The sequence below is a fragment of the Saccopteryx leptura genome, chromosome 3, assembly GCF_036850995.1.
Source record: "Saccopteryx leptura isolate mSacLep1 chromosome 3, mSacLep1_pri_phased_curated, whole genome shotgun sequence".
Lineage (NCBI taxonomy): Eukaryota > Metazoa > Chordata > Mammalia > Chiroptera > Emballonuridae > Saccopteryx > Saccopteryx leptura.
The window spans coordinates 278,976,434-279,002,320 of NC_089505.1; the positions used below are offsets into that span (position 1 = coordinate 278,976,434).

The following is a 25,887-nucleotide window of genomic DNA, read 5'->3' on the forward strand; positions in this document are numbered from 1 at the left end:
AATTGCAGAAGTTATGAGGCAATGAAATTCATCCTGAGAGCAGATCACCGGCACCTTTCCGTTTCTGATTTCCAGCAATTGATGTGAGAATATCTCAGCTGATTGATCGTTTTGCACCTGGACATGCATATTTGTAGTTAATTTTAACGTCTTTACATGTCGCCACAAAGTAGAGTATTTCAGGCAAGCATTTTTTTCATCCACTGGTGTCGATGGAGGAATTATAGGTAATGTTTGCCTGAAATCTCCTGCAAGTAATATTAATGAGTTCCCAAATGGTCTGATGTTTCCACGCAAATCTTGCAATGACCGATCAAGAGCCTCGAGCGATTTTTTGTGAGCCATTGTGCAATCATCCCAAACAATAAGTTTGCATTTCTGCAATACTTTTCCCATGTCGGATGCTTTGGAAATGTTGTACATGGGAGTTTCAATGAATTGCATGTTCAATGGCAATTTCAAAGTGGAATGAGCAGTTCTTCCACCTGGTAGCAATGTTGCAGCTATTCCGGACAACGCAAGAGCTAAGGCTATGTCATTTTGGGATCGAATTGCTGCCAGAATCAATCTATATAAAAACGTTTTACCAGTTCATCCTGGCACATCTAAGAAAAAGATTTCTCCAACCCCGTAATTGACAGTTTGCATTATTTGATCGTAAATGCCTTTTTGCTCAAGCGTTAGCTTAGGAATATTTGCACATACGACAAAAGATCACCCGTGTTGTAATTTTGTTCACGACGCAATTCTACATCGAACGAAGCAGCAGCAGATCAATTTGGTGATGGCATTCCCAATTGATTGAGAACTTTGTTCACGATTTCCAAGCACAAATCTTCAATCATTATCAATGTTTTGTTGTAGATTTCTGCTGTGATATCCATGTTCATATTTGAATTTTCCTTGCGTAGTCGATGGAAAATATCTTCAGCCATGTGCAATTTATATTTCTCCCATGACATTGAAATGGAATCGTAAAAATATTTAGTATAGCGTGTGTTGCTTTTACGTCCAACAGATGGCGCTGTTTTTAAAAAAAAGCATGTTTTTACCTGTCACAGGTGTGACATCTATATAATAGTAGGTATATAAAAACATGCGTTTTCAAATGCAACGTTGTATCAAAATTTCAAAGCAATTGGTGAAGAACTTTCAGAGATTTAAGATTTTGAACAAACAAACATTTACATTTTTATTTATATAAGAAGATTAAAATCAGGCCAATTTGGCTAACAAACTGCAAATTCATTGGTGGTTTTAGTCTCTTGATTCCAGAAAGAAACCTTGTATAGCCTTAAGGTTACAAAGCAATTTCATTCTGGAAAAGATGAAGATGAAAAACAAGCCTTTAAAATAATATGGTATTTTCAGTTATTCCCTCAAAGTTAATATTTACAATAATTATTCCTAAAGATTGCATCTTTTATTTCAAAATAAAGGCTTATACACCATCACAACCCTGTAAACCATAGCTCTGCAAACTTCTGCAGCAGGGCCAGCCAGCAAACACGTTAGACTTTGTTTGGGGTCAGAGAGTCTCTGTTGCATGTATTCAACTTCATCACTGGGCACAACAAAACTTTACTTACAAAAGAAAGTAGTTGGATTTGATCAGTAGGCCATAGTTTGTCATTTATGCTGAATGAATGAGAAAATGTCTTAACATACTAACATAGATTCCAGCAGAATAAGATCTTCTCACTATATTTTATTTTAATTAATCACAGAATTGGTAAACCTAGTTTACCCATTGCTTCTCAAATCAAGTTTTCTCTTTTTTTAATCACCCTAAATCTCTACTATTGATATAAATGTGAATTCTTGTATTTAGTAGATTCATTATAATATATCCCAAGAACTTAGATAATATTAATATTTGAATTTGTTAAATTTTTATATTTTAAATTAAATGCTGATACTGAATAAGAAATCACACAATAGGATCATTACTGTGGATATGTGTGGATAAGATTTAACCTTGAGGTTAATTTCCACAGTTATAAAGATAGCAATAGCAATTAGTTCACAACAAAAAAGTAAAAAAAAAGATGAACAAAGAGAAGCAGCCAGACTAGTGGATGGGAGACTGGGCAACCCACTAAGGAAGAGTTAAACATAGTCTGTCTTCACAAGACGGATTTCATGGTACTTACGAAGCCCTCGGAGAAGAGTCAACAGTTTCCTCTACGAAAATTTGGAAGATCACGCTGATAAACGTCCTCAATTTGAGAATTAACATAAAATATACATGTTTAGTGTGATTCTGCATGAATGCAGATGCAGTATGGGAAGGGAGAGGAGAGCAGAGGAAAAGCAACCCAGGAGGAGGAGAAGGGAGAGGAGGAGGAGAAGGGAGAGGTGGGTGAGGAGGAACAGCTCAGACAGGAGCAGAACCTGGGTGTTCTTTCTGCATCTAAATCTAGCTAACCAGTTCCTAAACACCTCCAATATCAAAGGAGATGAAGAAAGTGTAAAAGAACAGAAGTACCTAATGCATGCATATGTTAATTTATTAATATTATATTACGCAAATTATATGAGAAAGGTAAAGTTGGCTATAGAAATAATAGTCAAGACCCTTATATACTGGGAACATTATCATAAAGATATGTACCAGGATATTATCTATAAAATTACTTTGCTCCCAGAGATTTGGCAGAGGCACCAAGAGCACCGAACAATACTATTAGGTACTCTAAATCCTAAAGTACGACATGCTATGAAAATGATTAGTAGGTTCTGCCAGGCTTAGCCCCTTGCCCATCTCCAGGCTATATAAGAGAAGGCAAAGAATCCCTGTGGGAGGAAGAGACCTGGAATGAGTCTCTGTGAATAGCAGTATTAGGGTACTGTGGGTTCCACCTTTCACTTTCTTAAGGGAGAGGGCAGAGGATAGGCTAACATCTAATATTAAGCCAAGTGAGGGCAGCTTGAAAAGACCTCTTTTTATTTGGCATGTGTCCCTTGCAGTTTAGGGGCCATAAAAAATGTTACTTGATTTCTACTCAGTGAAGTTTTAAGATAAGAGTTTGTGGGTGAAGCTCCTCCCGTTTGGTGACAAAATATAGAAGCAGGTCTGTGTTGGGAAAACGGCGTGCACTCCCAGAGTTGGTGGGGCAAAAATGAATTTCCTGTGGGACAAATATGGACCTATGAAAGGAAGCCATTTTGAAAGAGATTTTGCCCAAGAGTGCCCCAGAAGAATAATAATCTTGAAGAAGGGTGGATTTCTGGAAACCTAAGTCTGAGAGAAGGCTCATAAATTAATTTATTACTGCATCCTTCTAGCACCTAAAATACCTGTATTGCTAAGGAGGAAAAAAATAAAAACTAAGACACTAAAAAATGTTGCAAAAATGCAACTACAAGTAAAAGAAATGCAGATTAAAAATAATATGTTTCTCCTTATTTATGTTTTATAATTCTATACATACAAAAGATTCAAAACAAAACATACTCAAGAATAATTTTTTTTTTGCTCCAAGGACATTCACTTATACCAATCCTACTAATTAAATATCCTTTGTTTGAGTTTTCTTATATTATAAATGGCTTTTCTTTGACCTGTGGAATTTGTATACCTTGACTCATCAAGGTAGAAGAAATGGTTGATGTGCTTTTATACTTTGAAGCATTCTTTCTACATTTTAGTTGGAAAAGCAGCATCATTTTAGTACCTATTTTCAAACAAAATATTACATTAAATTAGTTTTAATTAGAAGTTATCAAATTCAAAGACACTTGCTGTGGTAGATTCACTTATGAAATCTTGAATGAAAGTTTACCTTAAATATATTTAAAATATGCACACTGAAAAATACATGAGAATAAGCAGAACAAGAAGTTACTGTTATCTACTAAATATATTTTTCAGTGAATATGGCAGGTTAAATGGGTCAATGATATTTTAAAATTTCATTGTTATTGCCTGACCAGGTGGTGGCGCAGTGGATAGAGTATCAACCTAGGATGTGGAGGATCCAGGTTCAAGACCCCGAGGTCGCCAGCCTGAGCATGGGTCCAGCTTGGACCCAACGTTGCTGGTTTGAGCAAGGGGTTACTCGGTCTGCTGTAGCCCCACAGTCAAGGCACATATGAAAAAGCAATCAATGAACAACTAAAGTGCCACAATGGAAAAAAACAATTGATGCTTCTTATCTCTCTCCCTTCCTGTCTGTCCCTATCTATCCCTGACTCTCTGACTCTCTCTGTCTCTGTCAAAAATATTTTTTTTTCATTGTTATTTTTAGAGGTGTTTTAGAATTTTAAAAGACTGCATAAATTCTGTGCACTTACCACAGATGACAATATCCATTCATGGGTGCTCTAGTAACAGCTTTTTCACCTAATGTCTTTCCTGAAAGAGAAATGTACTTACACTTAGTACCTTCATGTGAGTTGGGGAGGATATTATTGAATTAAACTAGTGGTTTCAAAAGTATGGTCCCAAGACCAAAAGCATCACTTGGAAACTTGTCAGATAGCAAATTTTTGGACATATGGGACACTTACTTGATCACAGACTCTGGGACTCAGCAATGTGTTTTAATGAGGCACTAGTCATCGTGATATATGTTCATCTTTGAGACTCATTGGACTAAATGATTTAACCAAGTGTAAGAAAAGTCATTCAATCATTCTTTAAAAGCATTAATAGAAATTGTTTTTTAGTTAAGGAAACCAATACATGTTGAGTTGCCTTCCAAGTGCCATACTATGTGAGCCTCTGGTAATAAAAAATCAAATTAAGACACAGTTTTTGAATTCCAAGGGCTCACAGTTCAGTAGGTAGCAGGTATATAAACAAACAATTGCAAGCAAAGAAGTAAAAGCAAGGTAAAAAAGAGAGCCAAGACAGTGAGTAAGCTATCTAACTGAGCAAGGGAAAGCTGCCCAGAGAAGTTCTCACCTAATTATTCATAAGGATGAGCAGGCTAGGTACATAAATAATTCTCCCAAATCATTTTTCTTATTGTAGAATAACTTTTAATGATGCAATAATTACTTTCAATAGAGGTTTGTCTATTGGTTAAAAAACTTAAATACTTGCAACAAATCTGAACTACATCCTAAAAACTTTTCTAAAAATGTCTTATTTTACACTATCTCTTTTTCCCTTGCTCTATTTAAAAAATATTTTATTTTATTTTTTGCCTTGGAAAGAGTATCCAATTACTTGTTAAATGCCCTTCTCAACAAGTAGTTGAGATAATCTTAATAGAAGTTATTCTTCTATTTGTTAATTTGTTAAGGTGGTACGTTATAGATCCATTCATTAAGAGGACTACTTTGTGTAGAAAACCCCATAAACTGAAAAAAATTAACAAGTGAAGTATTTTTTTTTTTTTTTTTTTGCAAGCTGGAAACAGGGAGAGGCAGACAGACTCCCGCATGCGCCTGACCGGGATCCACCCGGCACGCCCACCTTGGGGCGACGCTCTGCCCACCAGGGGGCGATGCTCTGCCCATCCTGGGCGTCGCCATGTTGCGACCAGAGCCACTCTAGCGCCTGGGGCAGAGGCCACAGAGCCATCCCCAGCGCCCGGGCCATCTTTGCTCCAATGGAGCCTTGGCTGTGGGAAGGGAAGAGAGAGACAGAGAGGAAAGCACGGCGGAGGGGTGGAGAAGCAAATGGGCGCTTCTCCTGTGTGCCCTGGCCGGGAATTGAACCCGGGTCCTCCGCACGCTAGGCCGACGCTCTACCACTGAGCCAACCGGCCAGGGCTAACAAGTGAAGTATTTTAATAATAACTGATGTTACATTGTGGACATATCTTAAAAGAGTAATTTGTAAATAAATTATTGAAAAGCATAATTACTTTTTAACGTGCATACATCACAACCAAATCAACATTTTAGCTATGTTGCCAAATGAACAGAAATAGCTTTTAGTACACTAGCACAAGCCTACAATAGAGGGGAGCCCATTGCTGTGAGAACATGGAAGGCAGCTGGGTGGTGTACAGACTGGTTTCACAGCCCCATTTATGTAGCTGAAGCCTCACAGGAAAGATGTTTCCCTTACAGAAGTGTATTTGGTGACCTATTCGAGGCATTTGTGTTGATCATTTAATTCTGGAAATAATAATAATGTCCCTTTAGATATAAGATTCACATTTTATATACATAATACAAGTTATATTCAATCATAGTACTTCAAAAGATGTACTGCATGATGGTACACTCCACTTGGAGTTTAATGAAAGAAATCTTTAGCCTCCCATAATCAAATCTTCCCTCAGCTAACAATTTAAATATACTACTCTGAAAAATGACATTCAGCACTCTCTCTCCCCTACACTGAGTTCCAACGTCCTTCAATGGCTGATCTCAGCTCCAGCACACTTTGTCATCAAAGCACTTACTTCCTACCTGTGCACTGAATTATAATTGGCTGTCTCCACATTGTTCTATACAGTCAATTCCTTAGTGTCGCGCCATCTTAGTCTTACTTATGTCCCTCCTTCGCTCCTTCTCTTCACCCTTCATTTAAACATTGTTTCTGAACACAGTAATTTTGAAATAAATATTTCTTAAATGGATGAAAAATACAATTATTTCTAACTTACTTCAATATCTAAATCAACACATCTGAGGTTTCACTCCTTTTTCTTTGAAAATAAACTATGTTCTGGTTTTGAATATATCCTACTCCAATCTATGCTCCATTCTTGTCCTCAAATTTCCTCCAGCCTATTTATTTTCCACTTTTAAAGATTTAATTTATTCATTTTAGAGAAAAGAGAGAGAGAGAGAGAGAGAGAGGAGGCGGGAGGAGCAGGGAGCATCAACTCCCATATGTGCTTTGACCAGGCAAGCCCAGGGTTTCGAACTAGTGGTGACCTCAGTGTTCCAGGTTTCTTTTTCCATTTTTATCATCTTATACATTGACTCAGTTAAACTCCAACTCCATTTCAAAACAGAGATCCCAAGTAATTTTACCTATGTGAAATCATTACTTCCATAGGAAAGACTTCCCTGTGTCAACACCCACCTCCACCATCATATTCTCCTGCTACATACTCTCTTCACACCTGTCTTCTTCTTTACCAACAACTTTTTTCAGTGTGTTTCTTTATATGTAAAGAATTATTTGAATTATACTGCCTCCCCCACAAAGCCATAAGCTTCTCTGCAGTCAGAGAACATGTCTGTTTTGTGTCTTCTACCTCAAAACACAGAATGCTTGGGGTAGGGAAGGTGATTAAGAAAAAAAAGTGGCCTGACCAGGCGGTGGCGCAGTGGATAGAGTGTCAGACTGGGATGCGGAAGACCCAGGTTCGAGACCCCGAGGTTGCCAGCTTGAGCACGGGCTCATCTGGTTTGAGCAAAAGCTCACCAGCTTGAGCCCAAGGTCGCTGGCTCAAGCAAGGGGTTACTCGGTCTGCTGAAGGCCCGCGGTCAAGGCCCATATGAGAAAGCAATCAATGAACAACTAAGGTGTCGCCACGCACAACAAAAAACTAATGATTGATGCTTCTTATCTCTCCGTTCCTGTCTGTCTGTCCCTGTCTATCCTTCTCTCTCTCTTTATGTAAAAAAAAAAAAAAAAAAAAAAAAAAAAAAAAAGTGTATTTAATATTGAGGAATCCTGGAATAGTTTACAGTGACATACTTTGATTTTCTAAGTAGATATATATATATAGATAGATATAGATATAAAACTAGTATGTTCTTTTAAAATTTTTATTTACTTTCAACTTAATAAATCTCTTCTCTAGAGTTTCATGTTGTCTGTGGTCTGCAGGATGAACTGCTGTGGGAAAGTGGCCCCCAGAGCTGAGGAGGAGTCTGGAAGGGACAGGAGAGAGGTTCCTCCACCCCCCTCCCGCTGAGAGAGAGCTAGAGTGCAGAGGCCCATTGCCAAGACAAGCTACTGGTGGAGGAAATGTCATTACAGGGAGTTTAGAAATATTTCCTTCCTGACAATAAAAATGAAAGAAGAAGAGAGAGGAAGGAGGGCTGAAGTATCATCACCTTCTGCTGTTTCTTCCTCAAGCTATCTTAGACAAGGAAAGCTTGGAAAAGAGAGGGATAAGAGAAAAATTAAGGAAGTTTTTACATCAAATTTTTACCCTGAAGCTCACAGAGATGGCAGTTAAGAGGCTTTTTACAAGAAAGAGTTTTGTTATTCTGTGAGAGTAAAGGTGAGATACATATGTATAAACTTGACATTTTGGCCGCTTTTCTTTTGTTGTTGTTACAGAAAATTTCAAAAATATGCAAAAGAGTATAGAGGCCAGTGTAATGAACCACTTAAATCATCACTCAGCTAAACCAATTATCAACTCAAGGCTAATCTCATTTAATCAGGATAAATAAAATAAAAAAAAAAAAACAAAACATTACAGTCTGAGTAAGTAGTTATTTCTTTGTGGCAGCTGCAGTTCTAAGTTAGAGGAAGTAGAAGGGTTATTTCAATTGTGGTAAAAGACTATTGTTGAAGACAAGTGCCTTCTGCCTATTATTGCTTCTCGAACATTACTACATGTCTCAACTTTCTGTAGTTTTACAAACGTTAAAAGCTAAAATTTAAGTTTTTCAGTTGCCTCTTCTGATATGCTCAAATATTTTCAGACTGTGTGTGTATTTTTCAATACCAGAATATGTTGAAATAGATTAAATATAGTGGTTTTAGCTAAAATAATTTAGCTTTAATTAAAATTTGTTAAGTGTTTTATTATAGGTCATGTGAGGATAATCAATCTTTACAAAATACTTACCAATATTAGCAAAATGTTTCTTTTCTTGGATATTTGTAGATAGCTCTAACATGTCTACATAAGCACGAGCAAACCGCCAAATAAACTCTACTTCATCTCTAAACTGAAAAGATAGAACTGCATATCAGATTAACTCAGACCAGATGATACACGTTTTCCACTGCAACTTAAAAAAAAATTAAGCAGGTAAACTGTTATTTGTAGATGACTGAATCTATTCTTGTGCATATAACATTTTAAATTAACTACTCATGGTAATAAAATGTGATTTAGTACTTAAAACCAATTACTGGTATCCAGACATTAGCTCCACACCTATGTGTGGAGAACTGACAGGTGCCAGAATCCATACAGTCTCCCTAGGTTGTAGTAATCTATTATCAATATGATGCTTCAAAGAACATTTCAGATCATATCGGTAAATTATTACAGATCACATATACTCAAAAGAGCAGTCAATTTTTTTTTTTAACATAAATATAATCCTGGAGATTTAAAAACTTTTAAACAATGTGCTTAGAGTTGCTAAATCCTTAAAGATTAAGCTTGTTCACAGGAAAGAGAGATTTCTTATTCCTTGGGATATTGCAAAACCTTATTTTTGTTGTTGTGGTTGATGGACGGGCTTTCCCAATTTAGCCCAACATTGAACACTGAGAAACAATCTCTGGTAGAAGTAGATTAAAATACTGATGGTTGTATTATATATGTATTATATATATATGGCTGTTATATTAATAACTGTTAAAAAACTTAAAATGCAGTTTTTCTTCCCTGAAAAGAATAGCAGTTTCTTGTTATTTATGTGTTATATTTATTAAATATAACAAATTAATAAAAATTAAAGTAAATCTCATATCTCTAATTCTCATTTTTATAATCTTAGAACCTAATAAACTCTTGCATGTACTTTTTAAAAATTTTAGTCATAATATAGAAAAATTTTGCATCACTCATTTACTGTGACACAGCGGTTATGGTCATAAAATGAATGGGATAGTAGATTAAATAAAAAATTAATATTATACAAACATGTTATTATCATAGCTCTTACCTTTTCTTTGTGGTCACAAAGCAGTTCAAAACTCTCCGTCTTGTGAGACTCATTCATTCGTAAGTTATCGGCCTTCTGAAGAAGGACATCTAAATTTAATTCCTCAATATGTGTGTTAAGTGCTTTTGGGCTTGGAAAACTCTGTTCTTCTGTGTCAGTATTAGCTGTAATATATCTAAAATTTCAGAAACAATTATCAACTTTCTTAAAAGTTATACTATAAAAGCCAGCATGATCCTTTTAAAAGCCAAATAAAGGCCTGACCTGTGGTGGCGCAGTGGATAGAGTGTCGACCTGGAAACGCTGAGGTTGCCGGTTCAAAACCCTGGGCTTGCCTGGTCAAGGCACATATGGGAGTTGATGCTTCCTGCTCCTCCCCCCTTCTCTCTCTCTCTCTCTCTCCCCTCTCTATAATGAATAAATAAAGTCTAAAAAAAAAAAAAAAGTTAAAAAAAAAAGTGTTAAAAAAAAAAAAGCCAAATAAAATCATTCTGCTCTTATGCTGAAACCCTGCAGTGGTGCCCTCGTTCACACAGAAGAAGCTCGAGTCTTCACAACAGTCTTCAAGGCCCTATGGCATTTGTCTCCCAACCTGCAACACTTCTCTGACTTTGGTTCCAAACACTTTTTCTCACTCCTTCAACTCTCTGGCCACCTAGCTGTCCCTTAAACATGCTAGTCACACCTCTACCTCAGGACCTTTGTTTATTCTTCCCTCTTACGGAATGCTCTTTCTTCAAAAGAGTATTAACTTATATCCTCACCTCCTTCAACTCTTAGCTCCAATGTCATCTTCTCAATGTGGCTCATCCAGACCACTCTATTTACTGCAACCTCCACACTCCAACCCACCCACCCACATTCTTTAACATGCCTGCCATTTCTTTTCTGTAGTAAGTATCATCTTCTAATATACTATGTAATTGACACCTACTAAATGTGCCATTTTTTTTGGTCAGAATCATACCCACTAGATTGCATGCTCTCTGACAACAGGATTCTTTGTTTTATTAACTGATGTATCAAGTGCCTAGGACAGCACCTGACACAGAGTGGATATGCACAGAATATTGTTGAATGAATGATACAGAGTTGTAGGAACTTATCAGAAGGCACTCAAATACACACACACACACATTCATATGCATACATATTTATAGATGATGTTCTAACTCTTAGCTTAGTTTTAAAAATTCATGCTACCTTCCACATTTCCTGTTTTTGGTGGCATACAACAACAAAACAACAAAAAATTTATTTTTATTTATTCAAACCTTGTCCTGTTATAAAATTTAAGGAGGTATGTAAGGATACATAACATAACTAGGAGTAGTAAACAAAAGATAAAAATAAGGCCAAATGTGAGTGAGGTCAATAAAAAATACATAATAAATGAAAGATTTTAAATATCTATAGCTTTCTACAAGGACACAAATGTCTATATCATCCAGCAGCCAATGTAGTCACAGTCCCCAACAGATACTAACAAAGATACAAATAAAACAAATTTTTAAGAGAAGTGACACTATTGCTGATACAAAAATACATTTATTTCAAAGTCCTTATAAAGATTCTATATGAAATGATATTCAACTTCAACAAAATTATTAATGGAAACTTCATTCTTCCAGTTGTCTAAATCAAAACACTTCGAGACATCCTTGACTCTTCTTTTTCTCTCTACGCAATATCCAGTTTGTTAGAAATCCCTGTTGGTTCTACCTTCAAAATACACCCAGAATATAGTCACTTTTCACCACCTTTATGTCCCTTACAGCTTATTCTCAACACAATAGCCAGCATGGTCTTTTAAAAACCTGATTCAGCCCTGGCCGGTTGGCTCAGCAGTAGAGCGTCGGCCTGGCGTGTGGGGGACCCGGGTTCGATTCCCGGCCAGGGCACATAGGAGAAGCGCCCATTTGCTTCTCCACCCCCCCCCCCCTTCCTCTCTGTCTCTCTCTTCCCCTCCCGCAGCCAAGGCTCCATTGGAGCAAAGATGGCCCGGCGCTGGGGATGGCTCCTTGGCCTCTGCCCCAGGCGCTAGAGTGGCTCTAGTCGCGGCAGAGCGACGCCCCGGAGGGGCAGAGCATTTGCCCCCTGGTGGGCAGAGCTCGCCCCTGGTGGGCGTGCCGGGTGGATCCCGGTGGGGCGCATGCGGGAGTCTGACTGTCTCTCCCTGTTTCCAGCTTTAGAAAAATACAAAACAAAACAAAAAAAAACCCTGATTCAAATCATGTAAACCTTTGTTCAAAACCCTCCAATGGATGTAAATATTAGAAATAATACCTAAGTCCTTATAGTGGTCTACAAGACCCTGCAGAACCTAGCACAAAGCCCCTGACCTCACCTAGCGCTGTTCCGCTGGCTCAGAGCACTCCAGGCACTCTGGCTTCCTTCATGCTCCCTGAATATAGCAGTCACGTTCCTGCTTTAACATCTTTGTATTTGCTGTTCCTTCTGCTTGGTATGTTCTTTCCTGGATATCCACATAATTTAATTCCTTAACTGTTTCACATCCTTGTTCAAATGTAATGTAAACTTCTTTTATTGAAGAGGATGTGATTATTTACATAGAAAACAATTAAAAATCTACAAGCTATGAGAGTAGTAAGAGAGCTTAGCAAGTTGGCTATATCTAAGATTGACATTTAAGTCAGCTCCATTTTTATATATTAGCAGCAAAAAAACCTAAAAAGCATAATTAAATAAAATATTTTATTTACAGTGATCTGAGAATATCAAACACCTAGGAATAAATCTAAAAACAGAAATGTGAAAATTCTATGAAGAATATTATAAAAGATGTTTATAAAAGAAACCTAAATTCATGAAAAAATATATCATGGTCATGGTTAAAAACACCCAATATTATAACTCTCCATATATACATGTAAACTCTAGATCAGGGGTAGTCAACCTTTTTATACCTACCGCCCACTTTTGTATCTCTGTTAGTAGTAAAATTTTCTAACTGCCCACCAGTTCCACAGTAATGGTGATTTATAAAGTAGGGAAGTAACTTAACTTTATAAAATTTATAAAGCAGAGTTACAGCAAGTTAAAGCATATAATAACAATTACTTACCAAGTACTTTATGTTGGATTTTCGCTAAATTTGGCAGAATAAATCTTTATAAAACAACTTACTATAGTTAAATCTATCTTTTTATTTATACTTTGGTTGCTCTGCTACCGCCCACCATGAAAGCTGGAACGTCCACTAGTGGGCGGTAGGAGCCAGGTTGACTATCACTGCTCTAGATTAATCTGCAGATTCAATGTAATCCCAGTTTTATAAACAAACAGAAACTTTCATGAAATTTAATAAGATGATTCTAAAAGTTATATGAAAAAGTAAAGAGCCTACAATTGTCAAAGTACTCTTGAAAAAAGAGAACAGGGAGAGAAGACTTACCTCACCAGACATTAGGACCTATTATGGAGCTGCAATAATTAAAGACAGTGTGCTATTGGGACAAGGATAAATGGATGGGTGATGGGATAGAACAGAGCCCAGAAACAGATTCACACATTTATGGAAATGTGGTACATGACAGAGTTGGTATGGAAGATCTCACACCAACCATGGATCAACTGGGGAAAAAATAGTTACCTCTATGAAACAAGATGAAACTGAATCTTTACCCTATAATCCTTAAAAATAACTTTAGATGGTATAAGGAATTAAAATAATTTTTGAAACTCTAATGAGTGAATATCTTTTATTCTTTGGTGCAAAACTTTTCTTTTTTTTTTTCTGAAACTGGAAACGGGGAGAGACAGTCAGACAGACTCCCGCATGCACCCGACTGGGATCCACCTGGCACGCCCACCAGGGGCGACGCTCTGCCCACCAGGGGGCGATGCTTTGCCCCTCCAGGGCGTTGCTCTGTTGCGACCAGAGCCACTCGAGTGCCTGGGGCAGAGGCTAAGGAGCCATCCCCAGCGCCCGGGCCATCTTTGCTCCAATGGAGCCTTGGCTGCGGGAGGGGAAGAGAGAGACAGAGAGGAAGGAGAAGGGGAGGGGTGGAGAAGCAGATGGGCGCTTCTCCGGTGTGCCCTGGCCGGGAATCGAACCCGGGTCCCCCACACGCCAGGCCGACGCTCTACCACTGAGCCAACCGGCCAGGGCCGCAAAACTTTTCTTAACATACAAAAGCAGTGACTGTAACAGCTTATTAATTATAAATGATTAATCAATTGACTAAATTAAAATAAAACAAAAGATAATTTCAAAAATGCAAAAAAATTAAATCCACTAATCAGAATAGGAAATTTTTAACATAACATTCTAAATAATTGTTTCTAAATTTTGGTGCTGCCTTCACACCTACATTCAGTTTGTGACAATTCATTCATCTATATCAGGGGTCCCCAAACTATGGCCTGCTGGCCGCATGTGGCCCCCTGAGGCCATTTATCTGGCCCTTGCTGCACTTCCGGAAGGGGCACCTCTTTCACTGGTGGTCAGTGAGAGGGGCACATTGACCATCTCATTAGCCAAAAGCAGGCCCATAGTTCCCATTGAAATACTGGTCAGTTTGTTGATTTAAATTTACTTGTTCTTTATTTTAAATATTATATTTGTACCCATTTTGTTTTTTTACTTTAAAATAAGATATGTGCAATGTGCATAGGGATTTGTTCATAGTTTTTTTTTTGTTTTTTGGGGTTTTTTTTTTGTATTTTTCTGAAGCTGGAAATGGGGAGAGACAGTCAGACAGACTCCCGCATACGCCCAATAAGGATCCACCCGGAACGCCCACCAGGGGCGAAGCTCTGCCCACTGGGGGCGATGCTCTGCCCCTCCGGGGCGTCGCTCTGCCGTGACCAGAGCCACTCTGGCGCCTGGGGCAGAGGCCAAGGAGCCATCCCCAGCGCCCGGGCCATCTTTGCTCCAATGGAGCCTTGGCTGCGGGAGGGGAAGAGAGAGACAGAGAGGAAGGGGGGGGGGGGAGAAGCAAATGGGCGCTTCTCCTATGTGCCCTGGCCGGGAATCGAACCCGGGTCCCCTGCACGCCAGGCCGACGCTCTACCGCTGAGCCAACCGGTCAGGGCCTGTTCATAGTTTTTTTTAAGTCTGGCCCTCCAACGGTCTGAGGGACAGTGAACTGGCCCCCTGTGTAAAAAGTTTGGGGGCCCCTGATCTATATACTTGTTATTTGGTATAGGGAAAATATAGTATATATAGGGTTTGGTACTATCCACAGTTACAGGCATCTACTGAGGGTTTCAGAACATACATATTGTGGATAAGGGAGATTTATTGTACTTATAAATCATATATCTGCAAAGGAACTTATATATGGAATATATAAAAAACTCTTATAATCAACAAAACAAATAACTCGATTTAAAAACAAAAAAAGAACTTGTGTAGATATTTCTCCAAAAGAAGATAACGGCCAATGAAAACAAGAAATGGTGCTCAAGATCATTAGTCATTAGGGAAATGTAAATCAAAATCACAATGAAATATCACTCCACACAGTCTAGGATGGATAAAGCAAAAGTGACAATAAAATGTGTTGATATGTATGTGGAAAAATTGGAACCTTCCTACATTGCTGATGGGATCATAAAATAGTGTAATTTGGCAGTTCCTCAAAATGTTAAATATAGTTACCATAATACCCATCAATTTTATTCCTAAGTACATAGCCAAGAGAATTGAAACCATATGTCCATAGGAATGCTCATCAAAACATTATTCATAATTGCCAAAAAATGAGAAAAAAACCCCAAATGCCTATAAACTGATGAGTGGGTAAACAAAACAAATAAGCAGTGGAATATTATTTGGTATTATGAAGAAATAAAGTACTGTTGCATGATACAGGGGTATAGGACATAAGCTTTTTTTGAGGTGATGAAAGTGACTGGAAATTTGGAGTGATGGCTGTACAATTTGTGAAGAAACTAAAATCCTTTAAAAGGTTGAATTTTATGGTATATGAATACTATCTCAATAAAGACATTATTTTATAAGAAAAAGCTCAAGACTTTAATATTCTTACAGCCATTAAATAAATGAAATCAAAGTTTATATAAGTATTCTGAGAGAGAGAGAGAGGGAATATAGTAGCTTAATAGTCAATTCTACCAAATGTCTAAAGAATTAGATTTACTCAACTTCTGAGGAATTAAAAAAGAGGTAAAACCCCTCAGCTCAATTTATAAAAACTGTTACCAAAATGAAAGAAGAATAAAGAAATGAAAATCACAGGCCAATTTCATACATAAATATTGATGCAAAAATCCTCAAAAATAATCAAAAAACTGCAATGAACATGAAAATTTGACCCAGGAATTATAAGCACAGTTTAACACTTAAAAATGTCTCTGTCACGCCCTGGCCGGTTGGCTCAGCGGTAGAGCGTCGGCCTAGTGTGCGGAGGACCCGGGTTCGATTCCCGGCCAGGGCACACAGGAGAAGCGCCCATCTGCTTCTCCACCCCTCCCCTTCTCCTTCCTCTCTGTCTCTCTCTTCCCCTCCCGCAGCCAAGGCTCCATTGGAGCAAAGATGGCCCGGGCGCTGGGGATGGCTCTGTGGCCTCTGCCTCAGGCGCTAGAGTGGCTCTGGTCGCAACATGGCGACGCCCAGGATGGGCAGAGCATCGCCCCCTGGTGGGCAGAGCTTCGCCCCTGGTGGGCGTGCCGGGTGGATCCCGGTTGGGCGCATGCGGGAGTCTGTCTGACTGTCTCTCCCTGTTTCCAGCTTCAGAAAAATGAAAGAAAAAATGTCTCTGTCACAACAGACAAAAATAAGAACTATATGATCATTTCAGTGGTTACCAAGAGTAATTTTTTTAAATAAATTCAACACCATTTCAGGTCAAAAGAAATAGAAATATCAACCTCTAAAACAATAACTAGAAGGGGATTTCTCAACCTGATAAAAGTTATATACCAAAAAGTACAACACATTGCACATTAAATCAGGGGTAGTCAACCTTTTTATACCTACCGCCCACTTTTGTATCTGTTAGTAGTAAAATTTTCTAACCACCCACCGGTTCCACAGTAATGGTGATTTATAAAGTAGAGAAGTAACTTAACTTTATAAAATTTATAAAGCAGAGTTACAGCAAGTTAAAGCATATAATAACAATTACTTACCAAGTACTTTATGTTGGATTTTCGCTAAGTTTGGCAGAATAAATCTTTATAAAACAACTTACTATAGTTAAATCTATCTTTTTATTTATACTTTGGTTGCTCCACTACCACCCACCATGAAAGCTGGAACACCCACTAGTGGGTGGTAGGGACCAGGTTGACTACCACTGCATTAAATGATGCAACATTAGAAGCATTCTGCTTAAAATCAGAAAAAGAGAGGGATGTACAATATTGCTGCTTCTATTCAACACTGTACTGCAGGCCTTGTTAGCACAATAGTAAAAGAAATACAAATAAAAATTATAAGAATTTGGGAAGAAGAAACAGAACTGTTACTATTTGAAAACTACTCAGTGGAATAAAAAAAAAACTAACAAAATTTACAAGTAAATAAATAAACTGACATTTATACGTTTCTGAAAATCAACTGTGCTTCTATATCTATCTAGATAACACAATTTTATAAAATACATTTTTTTACCTCCCAATAGTTTTTTAAATTATTTTTTTTATTTATTCATTTTATAGGAGACAGAGAGAGAGAGAGAAGGGGGGAGGGAAGGAGCAGGAAGCATCAACTCCCATATGTGCCTTAATCAGGCAAGCCCAGGGTTTCAACCCAGCAACCTCAGCATTCCAGGTTGACGCTTTATCCACTGCACCACCACAGGTCAGGCCACCTCCCAATATTTTTATTATCATTTTTTATTTTTCAATTATAGTTGACATACAATATTATATTAGTTTCAGGTGAATAACCCAGTGATTAGACATTATATAACCTACTAAGTGGTCATTCTGATAACTCTGTGTCCATCTGACATCATACATAGTTATTAAACTATTATTGACTATATTCCCTATGCTGTACTTTACATTGCCATGACTATTCTATAACAGCCAGAGGGCTGTTACAGAAGGAGGGGAGGAACGGAAAGCATCAGCTCATAGTTGCTTCTCATATGTGCTTTGATCAGGCAAGCCCAGGGATTCGAACCAGTGACCTCAGCATTCCAGGTCGATGCTTAATCCATTGCACCACCACAGGTCAGGGAACAATTTTTGATTTAAAAACTTATTATGAAGCTAAAGTAACCAAAACAGTGTGTATTCGCATGAAGTCAAACATATACATCAGTGGAATAGAACAGAGAGCCCAAAAAACGTTCACATATAGGGTCAAATGATTTTTGACAAGATTATTCAGTGAAAAACAAAACAATCTCTTCAACAAATAATGCTGGGGAGAAAAAGTAAAAAACAAAAATAACAGCCCAGTGACAAATTTAGGGGATATTATATTATGAAAAGTAATAAAAAATAATGCAAATTTCTTTTCTCTAAAAAGACTAATTATATTCTAACTTAAATATTTTTAATTGGTTATATATATTGTCCATCCATTTGTTATTCTGATAAATATATTTATAAACTTTGTATAATATAATGGGAAAAAAACTTGAAAAATATTCACTCAAAAATAAATAATTTAGTGATAATATTTAAAATAAAAATGTATTTTAAAAAATTTAAATAAAAAATTTGGAAAATATCTAAAAAATGCTAACTTTAAAAAATAAAAATAACATATATATACACTTCTATCTCTGATTTCAGAGTTCCCTGGATTCCCAGACATGTGCACACATAAATGTGTAATAAAAGTGTTTAGTTAAAATATCTGGTTTCAATATAATCTATACATTTCCATTACAATATGTTTTTACTTATGATTTGTTCCTTATATTAACAAAAACATCATTTGTTGATGGGATGTGTGGCAGGAGAAATATCATTATCAAGGCTTACATAAATGAAAATTTCTAAATTGATAAATATAGAAATATACAGGGTGTGGCAAAAGTAGGTTTATAGTTGTGAATATGCAAAACAGTTAATTCTTATATTTTTATTCATTAATTAATGTATTATTTTTCATACAAACAACTGTAAATCTACTTTTGCCCCACCTTGTAGATTATATAGGAATACTATCAGACTACAATAAAATATGTTAAACTCTCAAAGAATGTAATACAGTTAAAAGAACTATATATCGGCCCTGGCCGGTTGGCTCAATGGTGGAGCATCAGCCTGGCGTGTAGGGGTCCCAGGTTCAATGCCCGGCCGGGGCACACAGGAGAGGTGCACATCTGCTTCTCCACCCATCCCCCTCTCCTTCCTCTCTGTCTCTCTCTTCCCCTCCCGCAGCCGGGGCTCCATTGGAGCGGGGTTGGCCCAGGCGCTGAGGGTGGCTCCGTGGCCTCTGCCTCAGGTGCTAGAATGGCTCTGGTTGCAACAGAGCAACGCCCCAGAGGGGCAAAGCATCGCCCCCTGGTGGGCATGCCGGGTGGATCCCGGTCGGGTGCATGCGGGAGTCTGACTGCCTCCCCGTTTCCAACTTCAGAAAAATACAAAAAAAAAAAAAAAAGAACTGTATATCAAAGCTTGATGTTATTTTCAGATCACAGATGTGGTACAAGTCACTCAGAAATTTGGGACTACTCAATCTATAAGCATCAAATGTGTTAAAAGTCTGAAACACATGAATAATCTTTGACTTCCATATTCTAATAAAGTTAATGAACTATCTTTCAAAAAACACAAATTAAAATTAAATTTAGATGGTAACATAGAAATTCTTTTCAGAAAATGCAATGAAGCTTAGTAAGAGAGAAGACTTCTATGAGAACCAAGCAGTGATTTCTACAGACTACAGCATGTGCCTGGTAGGAGAACTTCTGATTTGAGCTGCCCTTCTAAGAGAGGGTAAAATCTGAGATGACCTTATTTTAGGAATTTCAATAGGTGAAGATTTGTCTTCATCTTGAGTCGAGTTAGCAATATTTTCATCCTCAAAGGCATCTGTGATAACTTCATTTTGAAATGGGGTAAAGCTCCTACGTTTATAAAACGAAGAAACTCCAACAGTACGGGAAACAGAAGATAGACCTGGAGAGGAACACCGTTGAATCGCAGCTGGAGAAAGATGTGTTCTGAAGCTATGAGAATCAGAACAAAGAGAATCTTTCCTTAATTGGCTTCTTTCTTGATTGTCAGTGGCAGGTTCATTTTGTTGAGAGTAGGAAATGAGAGTTGGAAGAGACAGGAAGGTTGCTGTGCTTTGCTGATAGGAGTCCTGACTGACTGAGAAATTCACTTTTGTTTGATAATCCATAAAATGTTTAATATTATAGTCAGGAGAAGAGCTTTCATATTTTTTGGCATCAACAATTCTTGAGTTTTTAGGAAGCATTTCAATTTCACATGGATTAAATATGCTCTCACTACTTGGTGGAAGATCAAAAAACACAGCACTTTCATAACAGGAAATTATACTTAGTTTTGGGTCAGAGAAAAGTGTTCGGGACCTAAAACCAAAATGTTCCGAGGAAGATTTTAAATCAATGAAGCTGCTTTTTTCTTGAGAATCAAAGTTAGCTCTACTTTGTTCTCGGTGAAGGGAAGCATTGCTTTTCTGTAACTTAACCGAAAGAGAATGTCTTTTTCCAGAGAAAGACTGGTGAGTAGGTTTATCGGATGGAGAAGATAAATTTCTACTTCTAGACAAACTGACTCTGTAAGTAGGATGGCTTGTTTTAAAATCAAGACATTTAGCTGAACGAGTAACAGAAGAGGCTCCATCGTGCAGGGTGTCTGAAGGAACTTGCTTTGTAGACCAATATTTTTGGAAGCTCTGGTCTTCTTTGCAGCAGCTAGAGTGAGAAAAGTGCCAAATGAAGAAAAAAATAGGGAGCAGAGGTGGAAAGCTGTCAAGGTACCTGAAGAATAATCTCTACCTTATCAATATAGAAACAATAGAGAATAAGCAAATTATGGCAGCTTAAATGGATGGTCACACAGAGGTACCCAAAAGAATGTCTACATTGAAAAGATTATCTCTAATTACCTACATATATCTTCCCAGTTTATTAAACTTTGGGAAGAAAGTTGATTCAGAGAAGCAGGCAGAAAGAAAGATCAGAGGAACCCATGAGAGGGCATCAGAACTAACGGATCCCCTGAAGGAAACGGCAGAACTTTCTGTTTTAAAAATGGTAAGCTATAATATCTGTTTGAGACTATTAAACTACTCTACTTAAAGGAGTTAAGTAGAATAAATTTATACCCTGTTGACTCATGCATTTTAAAATATTAACTATCTATAAAACAGAATCTCTCTGAAGAATATTTCAGATAAATATTCAGATATTCAGTTATTGTGGGAAACTAAAGGAAGCATTAAAGCTTAGTTTATGAATATATTGATGTTCTTTAGTACATGAAACGTATGGAGAAACATATGGGTTTTCTTTTTAAAGGCTTACCTTAAGCATTTTCCCATATTAAATTTAATCAAAAATAAATCTCTCCCTTCCTTTCTAAGCCATTGTCTTTAAGCCATAAATGCCCTGTGCAGGTGGAACAGGTCAGAAGACTGAATGTTTAAGCTCCATGTGGAATTCACATGGCAACAACAGAGGATGTGATGACAGCAGACTCTAGAATCTAATGACGTCAGTTTAGAATAAAATTGTACTGTGGTTCACCTTTCTGAAAAGTTCCAATTCACATAATCATGGAATGTGTATTCTAACTTTATGTTTAAGGAGTTAGCCAGCAAATCAAAAGATGAGAAAACAGCAAAATGAAGGCCATAACATATATGATATCCGCACAGTCCTTTACTTGGGACTGTCTCTCTCACTAGCTGCCCTCCAAACCCCTGGGCTACTAACTCATTCTTTCACTTGAACACATTTTACCCCAGGTTTTTACATCCTCCAGTAATATGGAAAAGTGACTGTTACACAATTTGACATGAAGATATATTGAGAAGGTAAAAAGCCTAAAGAGCAATTATTGTTCCCTGAATAAAACAGCTTCATGTACCTTAGTAGTAAAGTATCCCATCTTATTGTGTGGGCCACATGCACAGACTATGAAGATGAGCTGAGCCACTGTTTATATCCTCTTGAAACAACTTATACCCATTTAAAGGCAAGGTTAACAGAATTATTGAAAAAAATATATATTATCTTCTCCTTTTCCAAACCAACTTAAAGCACTGTTCACATAATAGGTGTATGTGTATAGACACTTATGACATAAAACACCCTCAAATATATTTCTTTTTACTTCTCAATATCCTGAATACCCTACTACTGCCTCCTATTTCTGTTCTGTTCCTAAAGACTTCCTTGGGAAATCCTTGAACAAATTCCTCTCCAGATGCCTAGGGCTCACTAATTCTCACCATACAATTGTTGGTTTATAATTTGATTTTACCCTACATACAAGTTAATAAGTTAATATGTTATTGCTCATGGATGCTGAAGATACAATATTCTTGGGTCAGAGACAGAGGACTTGATTACTCACAGCAAACCAATCAGTGTGAGCACCAGCATATTTGTGTCGGTTCTCCTTAAGCCTCAGTCCCACAAGGCAATGCCAAAAACTCACATTTGCAGTGAGCTGTGTTATAAAGAAAGGAACAATGAGCTTAGGGAATCCACCACTTTTATAGCACGCAGTAAGTAAATCTGCTAAACCTGCTGTTGGTCCTCGAGAAAAACATTCCCTTATTCATCAAGGTTTCTCACCCTGCAAAATGGCTGGGACAAAGGATGGTCATGTAGACCTAATACCCTTCACAAAAATTAACTCAAAATGGATCACAGACATAAGTATAAAGTAAAAAACCATAAAACTGCTAGAAGATAACATTGGAGAAAACCTAGATAAATTTGGGTATGGCAATGTCTTTTTAGATGTAACACTAAAGGCATGATTTATGAAAGAAATAATTGATAAGCTTCTGCTCTGCAAAAGACAATGTTAAGAGAATGAAAAGTCACAGACTGGGAGAAAATATTTGCAAGATATCAATACATACCCAAAAAAGGACTGTTATCTAAAATATATGAAAACTCTTAAAGCTCAATAATAAGAAAATGAACAACCCAATTTAAAAATGGAGCAAAGAAAAAAAATTTTTAGTTAAAAAAATTAAAATGAGCCAAAGACCTTACCAGACACCTCATCAAAGAAGATATACAGATGGCAGATAAGTATACGAAAAGATGCTCCACATTGTATCGTATGTCATCAAAGAAATGCAAATTAAAACAACAATGAGATACCACTACCCACCTATAAGATGGTGAAAATTCAGAACTCTGACAACATAGAAATGGTGGTGAGGATTTGGAACAACAGCAGCTACAATTCATTGTTGGAAGTGAAGACAGTCACCTTGGAAGACAGTTTAGAGCAGGGGTCCCCAAACTTTTTACACAGGGGGCCAGTTCACTGTCCCTCAGACCATTGGAGGGCCGGACTATAAAAAAAACTATGAACAAATCCCTATGCACACTGCACATATCTTATTTTAAAGTTAAAAAAACAAAACAAAACGGGAACAAATACAATATTTAAAATTAAGAACAAGTAAATTTAAATCAACAAACTGACCAGTATTTCAATGGGAACTATGCTCCTCTCACTGACCACCAATGAAAGAGGTGCCCCTTCCGGAAGTGCGGCTGGGGCCAGATAAATGGCCTCAGGGGGCCGCATGCGGCCCATGGGCCGTAGTTTGGGGACCCCTGGTTTAGAGGTTTCTTACAAAGTAAGCATACTCTTACCATACAATCCAGTAATCATGTTCCTTGGAATTTACCCAAATGAAACAAAAACTTATATCCACTCAAAAATCTGCCCATGCCTTGGCCGGTTGGCTCAGTGGTAGAGCATCGGCCTGGTGTGCAGGAGTCCCGGATTCGATTCCTGGCCAGGGCACACAGGAGAAGCGTCCATCTGCTTCTCCACCCCTCCCCATCTCCTTCCTCTTTGTCTCTCTCTTCCCCTCTCGCAGCCAAGGCTCCATTGGAGCAAAGTTGGCCCGGGTGCTGGAGATGGCTCCGTGACCTTTGCCTCAGGCGCTAGAATGGCTCTGGCTACAACAGAGCAACGCCCCAGATGGGCAGAGCATTGCCCCCTGGTGGGCATGCTGGGTGGATCCCGGTCAGGTGCATGCTGGAGTCTGTCTGACTGCCTCCCCGTTTCCAATTTCAGAAAAATCCAAAAAAAAAAAAAAATCTGCACATGAGTGCTTCTAGCAGCTGTCTCATAATTGCCAACACTCAGAGACAGCCATGATGCCCTTCAGTAGGTGAATGGATCAATAATTTGTGGTACATCCAGACAATGGAATATTATTCAGTGCTAAAAAGAAATGAACTGTTAAGCCATAAAAATATATGGAGGAAACTTAAATGCATATTATGAAGTAAAGAAAGTCAATCTGAAAAGGCTACACATTGTAGGGTTCCAAATAAATGACATTCTTAAAAAGGTGAAGCTATAGAGATAGCAAAAAGATCAGTGATTGCCAGGGGTGGGGGCGTGGAGGGATGAACAGGCAGAGCACAGAGGACTTCTAAAGCAGTGAAAATACTCAGTACGATTCCATGATGATGGATTCACGTCATTAAATATTTGCCCAAATCCACAGAATGTACAAACCGAGAGTGGAACATAATGTAAACTATAGCTTTAAATGACTATGCTATGTCGATGTAGTTTCATTAACTGTACCAAATGTACCACTCTGGTACTGGATAATAAGGAGGCTATGCATGTGTGGGGTTAGGGATTAGATGGAAAAATCTCTGTACCTTCCCCTCAAGTTTTCTGTGAACCTAAAAATTCTCTAAAAATGTAAAGTCTCTAGCCTGACTAGTGGTAGCACAGTGGATACAGCGTTGAACAGGGAAGCCATAGGTTATACACCCCGAGGTCACTGGCTTACGCACAGGCTCACCAACTTGAGCATGGGGTCACTGGCTTGAGCGTGTGATCATAGAGATGATCCCATAGTTGCTGGCTTGAGCTCAAAGGGTGCTGGCCTGAGTCCAAGGTTGCTGGCTTGAGCAAGGAGTCACTGGCTTGGCTACAGCCCCCTGGTCAAGGCACGTACAAGAAGCAATCAATGAACAACTAAAAGTGATGAAACTACGAGTTGATGCTTCTCATCTCTCTCCCTTCCTGTTTGTCTGTCTGTCTCTTTTACTTTTGTCTCTCAGTCTCTCTCTCGCTAAAAAAAAAAAAAGTCTCAATTTTTAAAAAAATCAAAAAGCAAGAGTGCTTAGGGCATTACATTCTTGGAATGCCCAGCAAGATGTGTAAGAGAATAAGAAGTCCAAGGAGCACGGCTCTCACTATAGCAATCTATTCTCTTTTCCTCCTGTGTTGTGAGATGGTTGTCTCTTTTCTGAAGTCACATTAAGATCCACGAGTACTTTTTCCAAAAACACATCTTTTGCATATTAAAACAATGGAGTATGTAATACATAGAAAGTTTCTGTAAGAAACTTGTCTTTCCAAAATTGGACCAGTTTGCTGTTTAACAGTCCTACCTAGGGCCTCTAGAAGCAGAACTGGCCCACTAAGCTACTCTGAAGGAAATAATGAATTTATGACTAGATCTTAATGCTGAAAAATATTTCTGTCCAAAGGAGGTAATAAATGAGGTCAGATCTTTGCACTCCTGCCCCACTGAAGGAAATCTATAATTATGAATTTTTAAAAAAAGTGTTTGGGCGTATGTGTTTGGAAGATGGGGAAGAAGATCCAAATCTGCCTAGACATTTGAAAGGAAATCATATACTCCATGGGTTATATGAAGTTATTTAATATAGTTCTGGATAGAGTACTCGCCTAAATCTCTAGTCCTAAAATTGCCCCTCATTGCTTATTTTTAGGAAAACTATAGTTAGGTCTATCCCTAAAAAAATCATTAACCCCTCACAATGGCATGCATCTAAAACTGCTCCTTCAATCCATTCCTGACTCTTATTCTATCAGTGTCACGACCCCAGGAACATTCTGCCTTCGTCACATCCAGCAGTCCCCTAAGCCTTCTTTTGTACCTCAGCCACTCCGTTCCCACCAAGACCAGTACTCCATCATGGTATATCTTAC

General features: G+C 38.0%; 1 protein-coding gene across 3 annotated transcripts in view; it reads right to left on the reverse strand.

Moving 5' to 3' along the window:
• RMDN2 (regulator of microtubule dynamics 2) overlaps window positions 1–25,887 on the reverse strand; it is a 59,521-nt gene that overhangs the window by 25,198 nt on the left and 8,436 nt on the right. For all 3 annotated transcript variants that reach the window (XM_066378485.1, XM_066378483.1, XM_066378484.1), the window contains exons 3-5: window positions 9,778–9,952; window positions 8,724–8,826; window positions 4,297–4,357 (exon numbers count right to left, since the gene is read on the reverse strand). In XM_066378485.1, coding sequence (XP_066234582.1) covers window positions 4,297–4,357; window positions 8,724–8,826; window positions 9,778–9,952 — 339 coding nt within the window. The remainder of the gene's footprint in view (window positions 1–4,296; window positions 4,358–8,723; window positions 8,827–9,777; window positions 9,953–25,887) is intronic.